This window comes from Polistes canadensis, unplaced genomic scaffold, assembly GCF_001313835.1.
Source record: "Polistes canadensis isolate GaletaPanama2010 unplaced genomic scaffold, ASM131383v1 scaffold_4, whole genome shotgun sequence".
Lineage (NCBI taxonomy): Eukaryota > Metazoa > Arthropoda > Insecta > Hymenoptera > Vespidae > Polistes > Polistes canadensis.
This window is the reverse complement of record NW_014569551.1, coordinates 2,062,103-2,074,037: the sequence shown is the minus strand read 5'-3', so window position 1 is coordinate 2,074,037 and position 11,935 is coordinate 2,062,103. Positions and strand designations below refer to the sequence as shown.

At 27.3% G+C, this 11,935-nt stretch overlaps 1 protein-coding gene across 5 annotated transcripts in view; it reads right to left on the bottom strand.

The window, feature by feature from the left end:
* Nucleotides 1-2,142: 2,142 nt before the first annotated feature.
* LOC106787185 (sodium/potassium-transporting ATPase subunit alpha) overlaps nt 2,143-11,935 on the bottom strand; it is a 77,570-nt gene continuing 67,777 nt past the window's right edge. For 4 of the 5 annotated variants that reach the window (XM_014749330.1, XM_014749357.1, XM_014749348.1 and 1 more), the window contains 3 exons: nt 3,865-4,039; nt 3,359-3,591; nt 2,143-2,886 (listed from right to left, as the gene is read on the bottom strand). In XM_014749330.1, coding sequence (XP_014604816.1) covers nt 2,766-2,886; nt 3,359-3,591; nt 3,865-4,039 — 529 coding nt within the window. In that variant the 3' untranslated portion in view covers nt 2,143-2,765. Of the gene's footprint in view, nt 2,887-3,358; nt 3,592-3,864; nt 4,040-7,867; nt 7,963-11,935 lie in introns of all 5 variants that reach the window. The other variant, XM_014749340.1, reaches the window with a different exon arrangement.

The following is an 11,935-nucleotide window of genomic DNA, read 5'->3' as shown; positions in this document are numbered from 1 at the left end:
TTTTTTTTTTCCTTTTTTTTTTTTTCAAACTTTTTTTTTTCTTTTTTTTTTTTTTTATTATTTTGTAATAGGTACACTTGTTGTCCTTTGACATTGTTATAATTTCTTTTTTTTTTCTCTTTTTTATATATTTTTCATTCATTTTTAATTGTTATCTTTTTCTTATTCTTCTTCTTTTTATCTTCTTCTTCTTCTTCTTCTTGTTTAATCATTTTGTAAATTAAACAAGTACGCATGCATACACGCACACACGCAAGCAAAAGTTGTACACATTCATACGCATAAAACACAGGACACGCACGCATACACTTCTGAAACATTCGGCATTCACACGTAATATTTTTATGTTTTTTTTATTTTTTTTTTTTTTATTTTTTTGGAAACGATCGACCGCGGGTTCGTAATACAGGGCGTTCTGCGTTTGGGGGTCAATGATTTTATAGCGAGCTGTCCCGCTGGCGTTTTCTTTTTAAATCTATGAAAAACTAAGAGAATGAATTTTATACCTTTCTTTATTTTATTTTATTTTATTATTTCACTTTTTTTTTTTTTGTTTTTATCTTTTATTATTTTCTTTCTTCTTTTACTTTTACTCTTCTTTTAGTTTCACCTAAGTAAGAATGTAGTAATGTGTATGTGTGTGTGGGGGGAGTATGTGGTGTGTTCGTTCGTTCGTTCGTTCGTATGATCGTTCATTCATTTATTTATTTTTTCACTCTCTCGTTCCTTGTTCATTTCATTTTTTGTTTTTATTATTGAATCCTATTCCTTTTTCGAGAACCCTTTTCATCGTCCATTTTATTTTTCAATTTATTTTCTTTTCCACTTTTATCCTCACACATAACGTTCGTCAATGCTTGTATTTTTCTTTTTTTCTTCCCCGTATGCGTACTCTAGTTTGATAATATTAACGTTGTCATATTTATTTGTTCTAATACTTGATCGCATAATTTTCTCTATTTTATTCGTTTTTAATTCGATAACATTTTCATATATATATACTTGTCCCTTTTTTTTTTTCTCTTCCTCTTCCTCTTTTTTTCTCATCGTATTTTCAAATAATACGTCATTTTCGTTCTCATTGATTCGTTCGTGGCATCATTATCGTAACTTTTTAAATTCTGTGACAATAATAACGTTATTCTTCAAGTTTAATGTATTCCATCATCATCATCATCATCATCATTATCATCATCATTATTATCATCATCATTATTATCATCATTATCATCAGAGAACATAGCGAAATTGATTTATTTTAGTAACTATACTTCTTCTCATTTCTTTGCAAAGTCATCGACTTATTAAATTCACAATACATTATTCTCTGGGTATTTTATTAATCCTCCTCCTCCTCCTCCTCCTCTTCCTCCTACTCCTTTTCTTCCGGTTCAGGTAATACAACGTTTTCTTAGAACGAAGATTTCGAATCTAATATGAAAACTACGCGATGCGAATTTGATTTCAATTGATAACTACATACTCGGGATTTAAAAGATTCAAAAAAACCGAACTTCATTTTATTTATATACTTAATAATGAATACTGCGAACGCGCTTTTATTTTTTTTTTTTTTTTTCTTAAACTCCCATATTTCTTTCAATTCTTTTCTAGATCTTCTTTTTCATACATCATTTTTATTTAAATATATATTTATGTATATGATTTTTTGTATTTTTCTTATTTACTTTATCATAGCTTGCATTCTTAATGTTAATTAATTTTCAGGGCGTGCCAATTTAAAGTGTACTGTTTTGTCCTCTCCGATATATATATATATATAAATTATTTATAAGTTATTTATTGATAAAGAAATAGATCATACGTAATACAAATATATATATATATATATGTATATGTATATATACGTACAGGCATATGTACATACAAATATATATGTATATCAATCGAAATACATGCATTTAATGTCTATTTCTTTATTATTTACTTATTTTTTTCTTGTTGACAACATCTTATATCCAATTTTTGGTTCCTCTTCTTTTAAAAGGGCGTGCTAATCGAACAATACTGGCTCTAATTTTCGTTTGGATAAAATAATAACTAAGAAAATACATTTCATCATCGATAGAATTCCGTTTCATCTTTCGCGTCGTACATTTTAATGTTTCTTCACGTTGTATCTTTTTTTTTTTTTACTTTTTTATGAATTTCGCGCGTTCGCATCTCACTTTAGGCCCTTTCTTCCGACCCTCCTTCCTCCCCCCTCTAATCATTTTTAATCATCTCTATTACCATTTGTTCTGCATTTGTTTGTTCAATTATTCTTTCTCTTCTTCTTCATTTTGTTCCTTTCATTTTAACTCTTGTGTGTTCATTATTATATAATAATTATTTTTCTTGATTATCTGATGACAGTACGGATGGAAACAGATCCAATTTGTAGCACGCCCCGTATAATTTACGATGTCTCTCTCTCTCTCTCTCTCTGTGTGTGTGTTCTTTTTATTTTATTTATTTATTTTTTTTTTTATCTTTTTTTTAAACGTGAGTGAATAATTTGATTAATTTTTAAAACTTGGGTGTATTTTTTTCTGCGTGGGTATGCGTCATCTCATTCTCTCTCTCTCTCTCTCTCTCACACGCATTCTCTCCCTCTCTCTCTCTCTCTCTCTCTCTCTCTCTCTCTCTCTCTCTCTCTCTCTCACTCCCTCTCGTACATTTCTCTTTCGCACTTTTTCTCGTTCTTGCTAATTTTTTTGCTCGCGCGCTCTGCGTGTGTGAAATTCTTTCCCCCCGTGTCCTCTCTAATAGTAAGTTTCTTGTTCTAGCCAGCCACCAGGATTTCGGCGTAGATAAAATCGTCTCGTCTCGTCGTAGATGAAGATGGCGAACATGAACGGCAGGGCTGGTAGCCACCAGACGAATCTAACGAGAACAAAATTTAAAACACGATCAATGTGTGTATATATGTGTGTGTGAGAGAGGGGTTAGTGCAATTTTATATAACATACATATATTTTAAGTCTAATCGTTTGTATTATAAAAATATTGGTAATATTGTCAATCTACGTATCAACGTTTAAGTATTAGAAACGGTAATCGAGAAAAAAAATCAAACACGAATTAACCACCACCCCTATATAACGTATAGCACGTAACAATTTATTTTAAAAGTAACAATTTTTTTATTCTATCATAATCGCGCGTATAAAAGTAGAACAATATCATTACTATTATTCTTACAATTTTGTATGATTTGTCAGTAATTTGAAAAAAAAAAAAAAACAAATCAAACACGCGATTTATATAATTGAATTTCAACTTTTTCCCCAATAACTTATTAAATATATTGTCAGTATTATTTTAATACTATAAATAGATTTATTGATATACTCACTTAAGCGGGAACATGCGAAGACCCTTGTCCATACCAGGTGTGTAGCTTAGGAACGCAGCTAGTGCAGTCTCAAAGATAAGACCAAAGTTCAACGCCCAGTTTCTCATTCCTTGATGAACGATCGAATTACGGCGCGTCTTACAAACTATAAGATCGGCCCATTGTACAATTACGATGGATACGAAGAAAGCCGTGTGGCAGGTGAATTCCAACGTCTTCCTGTCCCTGTAGGTCTGTTGTATTCACCCCAAAAAAAAACAAACAAAAAAACAAAACCATATTATAATATGTATTATAATAATTACTAAACACAAACTTTTCCATGTTAATACGTGAATCACGTGAGATGATATTCATTTTAAATTTTCTGTAAAAATTTTACCCGCTTGTATTGTTGTCTATGGGAATTTATGGGGATACATGATTCACGTGGTTCTGATGGAAAATCAGTGATTAGAAAGAAAATTGAAAAAGAAAAAAAAAAAAGAAAGGTTATAAAGTTTTACCCATTCCTGGCCGTAGCTGTCTCTGAGATCATTGATAGCCTTCGAGTCCCATTGTTTTCTGATACCAAATAGATAAAGCGGTAGGAAACCATTTTCAGCCATGATGACGAAGTAAACGAAGAAACCAGCAGCTGCTTGGATCATACCGATTTGTCCGTACGCCATCGAGATAAGCCTACATTTTTGTGGACAAAATTTTATATATCAGATAAAGATATGTATTATTTCATAATAATATTGTGATTCAATGATTATATATGGGGTCTGCTGTTCATATGCGTGAGAATTCGAAAAATCCTTTATCGGAATTTTGTTTATAATAAATTTATTCATATTTTTTTTTTTTTAGATATTATTATTTCTATCTAATATTTGTTTCATTTATTATCGAATAATGTGTGTTAATTTAAAAATGAATAATTAAATAAAGTAATTATTTCTCGTAATAAATAAAACAATATTTATAATTACAATTGTATTATAAGAGAATGAATGAAATATATAATATTAATTTATTATTAATTCTATTCACAGAGAGAAAAGGATTTTTTGAAATAATCACAAAGCTGTTCGTGTGTATGTTTTTTTTTTTTTTTTTTTTTTTCTTAACTGATATATGCCACTAAGAGAACGCCTAATTTTATTTACTCTCTAGCTATATGGTCTATCTATGGTGATTGATTATGGTTAGTATAATATACGTAATATATAAAAGCCGTAGTAATGTCCGTCGAAAACTAAATGCAGCTCACTTACCGATTCTTATGACGGAAGACAGTAAATGATCGGCTTTTCTTCTTACCGATACATCATCATCCATTATCATCATTATTCATCGTCATCGTTAAATATCATTTTGAAACATGCTATACGTAAATACACACTCACGTCCACGCATTTACACATAGTAGTAGTAGTAGTAGTAGTAGCAGTAGTAGTAGTAGCAGTAATAGTAGTAGTAGTAGTCATAGTAATTAATAGTAGTAGTAGTAGTAGTAGTGGTGGTGGACACATAAGCTCATGCAAAAAGCTCAAGCGAGCTTATGCCAATTCGTGAGACACATTTGCATATTGCACGTGCGAACAAAGCGTAAAAATTATCGTGCAGGTCGTTCGTTCATTATTATTATTTTTTTTTTATTATTATTTAATTAATTTTTTTTTTTTGAAATTATATATTTGTTCAGCCCTAGCTGAGCTAGGATATTTGATCAATGGAAAATCAAATTACGAGAGTGTGTGCTATAGAATAATAATATAGATTTAAATTCGTGATATTTACAAATATATATAAATATATCGAGTGTCAAATTTGGGAAAATCGTGAGATAGATAAGAAAGATTGTATAAGAATAATAAAAAGAGAAAAAAAAAAGAGAGGAAGAAAATTTAAAAAAAAAATTATATTGTTGACAATTATTAAATTAATAAAAAGAATTTGTGTTATCACGTAAGCGAGTCGTTTTCAGAATAAACAAGAATAATTCCATGAATATATACTATGGAGTATAGTTTTGAACAAAATTTGTATCGACGATGTGTCAAGTCAACGATCATCGAATAACAACTTTTTTTCGTAGACTCGTCAAAAATTATATTTTCATTATTTTTCTTCGAAATTCTGTTATACTTCTCGCATCGATTTATATTTTTCCATAGAATCATTTTTGTGTATTTTATTTATTATCAAATATTTCGAGAGATATTTCGATCGCAATTATGTTTCCAATTAATTCCAATTCATTATCGTTCAAAACTAATTAAATGTTTTTTTGTTTTATTTTTATTTTTTTTTTTTTTTTCTTTTTTTCAAATAATTGTTAGTAATACTACGATGTGTATTTTAGAGAGAAAAAAAACATTTGTTTCTATATTCGTTAATAAACCCCCTAATAATTTTCTAAATGCTGTTGCGAGGCCGTGCATCGTAAATTCATTTCCAAAAGCGGCTCGGTTTTTTGACTACTAATAATATATATATACTTTTTTTTGTTTCTTTCTAAAAATAAGTGACAAACGATTAACCCTTTGCACATATATTATAATAATAATAATTCGTAATAAAAACGAATTGAAATTATTTTTCTTTAGAAATGAAAAAAGAGAGAAAAATAACAACATTTGATTTCAATACAAAAGGGTTAAAAATCGTTGCTGATTGTGATTGATTATTGTCGTGCACGATTATTGTTCGTGGGTGGTAGAGTGGTGGTGCTTTATTTATAAAATGATCGATAGAAAAATTAAAAAAAAAAAAAAAAATAAATAAAAAAAAAACAATAACTCTTAAGAAAAAACACGTAGAGAATTATGAATCGCAAGCAATTATGCGAATGTTAAAACACTTTTCCCACAATGGGGAAAAAAAAATTAATTTTCAAATGTGTGTATTTTCAGCGACGCTTTCTAAAGTTCTATAAGAAGAAGAAGAAGAAAAAAAAAAACAAAAAGAAAAGAAACATATGTGTGTGATTAAAAAACGAAGCATTCGGCATTCCCAACATGTCATATTAAAAGTCCTAAGAGAAATGATTTGCTGTGCTATTATAACAACTAATGATCTTAGAGAAATATAGACAGAGAAATAAATAGATAGATGGATAGAAAAATAGATAGATAGATAGATAGATAAATAGATAGATTATATTGATTTGGAAATATATACATATATATATATGTATATTAAAAAAAAAAAAAAGAGAAAGAGAATGATCGAGAAAAGTTGCTATCGTTCGGAGCATCTACCGAAATTTCTTGTTTTTTTTTTTCTTTCTTTCAATAATTTATTTATTTAATTATTAATTCCAACGTTATTTATACGGATACGTAAGATATTTTTTGTTTTCGTTGACCACATTTATATAGATCTGAAATAAAATTAAAGAAATGAATTTTTGGATCGCAATTCTTTTTGTGTTTCATTCTGGAAATTAATTATATATATATTTTTTTTTTTATTGGATTTTTCTTCGTTGGAATTAATTATAAATGATTATCGGTAGACGCTCTTCGATGTTATCGTGTAAAAATTATGATTAATGATCGATGATTTAAACATTTATGTATTTATGTATATGTAAAGGTTAATCGTGAAAATTTAAGCGACCAAACGTGAATATCGAATTTTATTGAAATTCATTTTCATCCAGTTCTAATGAGATAATAATTAATTGATTTTCTTGCGAAAGAAATAAAAAAAAGGTATAGAAAATGCAAAAATGTATACGTAATTGTATATACGAGTATAAAAATAATTGAATTTCGTTTACGTTCGGTTTTCCGTTTTAATCGAATCGTAATGAAGATTTAATTAATTTTCTTATTAAGTGAAGATTATTTTTGTTTGAAGTGTTTTAATTATAATCAATCGTCGATGAACCACGACAAAACGATCGATTATTAATATATCGGGAAAGAAAAATTTTGATCAATGAAAAAATGAGATTATTTGTTAAGGTATATAATTTTTTTTTTTCCATTAATTTATAATTAAACACCTTTATAAATTATTTACGAATCATAATAAAAATTAAATAACAAAATTTCCAATGTAATTTTTACGTTTGGCCACCGATGATCAATCAAAAAAAAAAAAAAAGGATTTTCAAGTTTAAAAAAAGAAAAAAAAACAAAGAATGATTAAGTTGGCCTGATGAAAAATAATACGAGATGAATACATGAGACGTAAAAAAATGAAAAAGAAAAATAATAAAATGACGGAATGAGAAAGAGAGAGAAAAAGAGATTGTGAATGGGCTGCATTTGTTTCTTCTCTTTTCTTTTCTTTTTTTTTTCTTCCTTTTCGTTATTACAAAAATATCATATTTTTCCAAATAAAATAATTATCTTTTTTTTTCTTTGTGTTCTATTCTGTTGATTTTGTACTTTGTCTGATCGTACGTAAATCATTTCTATTTTTTTTTGTTTTTTTTTTTGTTTGGATGAGTGCATAGAGAAAATTTCTCTAGGTTTTCGTTCTATGGTGGGTAATTGGGAAACCCACCTTCGGTTGACTAGATTGTCTCTGTAAGGATCACGCGGCTGCCGTTTCATAATGTCCGACTCCGGTGCCTCGTAGGCTAGCGAGATGGCCGGCACCTGCCATCCACCAATCATTAGAAAAATTTATACCACTGACCCAAAGTGGTTTTTTTTAAAAAGAAGAATAAAATTTCAAAAAATAAATAAAAAAAAAATATATATATATATGTACATTTACGTATAAACAAAATTTAACTCTATATATAAATATATATATGTATGTATGCATCGATGTATGTATGTTACCATTAAAATATTAAATCCGTTAATTCATGAAGTAATCATCTAAATTATGAGTTAAAGTATGAAATTAAGACAATACTTTAATAACTCGTATCCCGTGAATTCGTATTTTATTTAATTATTCTTTTGAAACAATTGATTTTTATTATTTTTATATTATGTTTTTCCTAAAACGTTTAAGTTATTTTATACAAGATTTAAAATTTTTCATAAATTAATTGAATTATATTATTTTTTACACGGTAACACATACGTATATATATATACGTATATATATATATGTATATATATATATATATTTAATATAATATATAAATGTATATAATATGTCCTAAAAATATATCGTGAATATGTTTATTAACACATTGCAATATTGTTTTGCATTAAACTTTTCAGCACGTTTTAAAATTTGTGCGATTTTTATTTTATTTTTTTTTTTTTAAACCGGTGACGACGTATGCAATATGTTAATGTATATATATATATTATATACACATATGAAAATATATACACGTGTATATATATATATACAAATTAGTGCGAGCGAAAGAGATAGAAACAACAGGTATTGGAATAAAAATTGAACTTTTTCAAATGTTCGTGAACCAGGGGGAGGATTAAAAATATATGCCGACAACAAAATAATAAGCTTAATATTTTACAAATATATAATAAGCGAGCTTTATAATATTTTTCGGAGGAAATTTTTTGTATTATCGTTAATCAACCAACCAATCACCCTGATTAGAAAAAAGAAAATGGAAAAAAGGAAGCAAAAGTTCGTTTAACACGTCGAATGCCTTTTGTTTTGATAATATAATTTTTTTTTCTTTTTTCTATTTAACTAATTTGATTTTTTTTTTTTTTAATTGAAATTATTATTTCAACTTGTTAAACGTGTTACTTTGGCACTTAGCCGTGCATCGTGCTTTCCCGTTTAAAGAATTTCAATTAAATATATAGTAGAAAAAAATTGATGAAATTCCCACCCAAGGAGAAAAATTGTGCGAATTAACAAATTGTGAATTTTAATAAGAAAATAATTATAAAATACACGGTTATAAAATGGGATAGGTATCTTTACTATCACCTCGATGATCCGTATCTTTCGTTATCTAATTTGAAAAAAAGAATCTTTTTGGCAAAATTTTATTCAACGAGTTTCCTTCTCTTTCGTGCACTTTTTCTTTAAAAAATAAAAATTTAAAAAAGGTTGAAAAACTTTGGACACCTTTTAAGTTATTAGTATAACAAATAACCTTTTTTTTTTTTTTTAAACAAACACGACACGTAACACCCTGACGCAACACACACGGACGAAGAAAAACATATATTATTTAACGAAACAAAAATTACAAAAAGAAATACAATTCATTCGAACAAAGCTCCTGAAAATTTATGACGAAACACAAAAAACGAAAAAAAAAAAAAAAAAAAAAAAAGAAAAAAAAAGAAAAAAAAAAAACAAGAAAAAAGAAAAAGAAGAGAAGAAAAAATTCCTATTCTCTTCTTCGTTCGCTACGATGCATGAGAGCATTATTTTATTTATACGTTGTAAATAAAAAAGAAAAAAAACAAAAAAAAAATTAAAAAAAATTTAAACCTAAACGAAAATGGCGTCAACCCTATTCTCGCTACACACGTTCATGAACTATTATTATTATTATTATTATTATTATATATATATTATTATTATTAATATAATTATTATTATATATATATATATTTTTCAACACGTATAAATAATTGAGGTGAATTTTCATCTAAAAATATTTTCACGTTCTTTTTTTTTTCTATTTTGGTTCTTTTTTTTTTGTTAATATTATTCAATTGCATTAGGCAAAAGAGGGAGAGAGAGAGAGAGAGAGAGAGAGAGAGAAAGATATTTTGCAAAATATGTCGGCCGTTCAGCACCCATTAGAAAGTTGCCAGTCGCAGAAGAAGGTGGTAGAAGAAGGCAGCGGCGTAGGCAGCGCATTACATAATAAAACATGATATATTATAGATTACTGTAAATAATTAAAATAACTGCAAGAGAGGAGGTAGAAGTTGTTCTTTATCATGAGGCCCAAATGTTTATAAAGGTGCCTTGCAGTGATGTGGTGGTAATAAAAAACAGTAGTAATAGTAATAATAGTGGTAGTAGTAGTTGCAGTAGTAATAGTAATAGTAATAGTGGTGGTATAGTAGTAATAGTAATAGTAGTAGTAATAAATAGGTAATAGTAAGTGATGGTAGTAATAGTAATTACAGAAGGTAGCAACTGTGATCTGCAGCAACTGTGACAATAGATATTTATATGTATATATATATATGTAATATAATAATAGTAAAAAACTATAAACTATAATAAGTAAAATGCTGGCTTGCAGTTGTGATCACACACAAGGGGTTATTACTGAATATTAGAATAATAAATATAGATTTATATATATATATAGATAGATACAAATATCTCACTCTATATACACAATAAATAAATACATACGGAATATATCAAAAAATCAGAAACAAAATTATGCCCACTTGTTTAAATGAGATCAAGTAGGTCAATAAAATTCATTGAAAATTTATATCCCTAAATGATATACACACCGACTTTTCGGTCAAATGTTTTCCGACATAAATTTCGTATGAACTTTCTTGACCTAATTGATTTCTTCATTTAACATGCGAGATTAATTTGGTCCTGACCTTTCGGGGGGTATCCTGTATATATATGAAAAATATTTATAAATATACACATGTAATTAAAATCGATTGGAAATTCAACTAGACTAGCTCTCTAATTGGAAATAACGTCGATGTAAACGCCATTTATTCATTTTAAAATTAACAAATTTTGTATTTATTATAATTTGTTCGTTTCTTTTTATCGATCTTTTTTCCATGTTACATCCACGAAATTTCCTACTACCAAAATATTACCAAATATATATACATATATATACTTAAGAAAGATCGTAGCTCTCGTTCTGTGATCTGAAGGATATATGTATACTATATACTACACACACATATACATAAATAATTCAAAAGTTCCTAGATAATAAATAAAAATTAGACAATTTTTTCTCAAAACTTCTTAGGCTCGCAATTTCTGTTTTTAAATATCTACGATTGCATTGTCTGAAAGAACAAAATTTTATATTAACCTAAAAAGAATTTGAATATAATTTTCATAAATTAATTTTTGTAAAAATCATTTAGAAACTTTTGATCCACCATGTATATATATATATATATATATATATATATATATTGTGTATATAGATAGTGTATAGAATAAAAAATATATATAATATGATAAGAAGAAAAATGTTGCTTGATACAGAAAAGACGCGAAAAATTATTTTGTGATAATAAAAGAATTTCAAATGAAATTACGAAATTTGTATAAAAATTGTTAAATTTATTATTATTTTAATATATAAGTATATAGAAAAAATATGATTAGGTTCAATATCAGGCGTGCACGATCGTACTTTAGGGTTCAAACGATCTCGAACTTGGTCGCAAGCTTTATGTAATATGGGATAGAAAATTAAGTAATTAAGTAAGTAAGTAAGTAAGTAAGTAATTAAGTAGATATAAAATGATTTGAAATATGATACCTAAAGCGTTGATTGAGAAACACGAGACTTTTCTGCATCAATCGTTTTAAACGATGATCAAGTAAGTGGTAGAGTTGCTGTAAAGAATATCTTTCCAACAAATTTGCATTTCATTTTTAGTCAAATATAATACGTTTCATTAAACTGTTGATAAACAATTTTTTACAAACGAT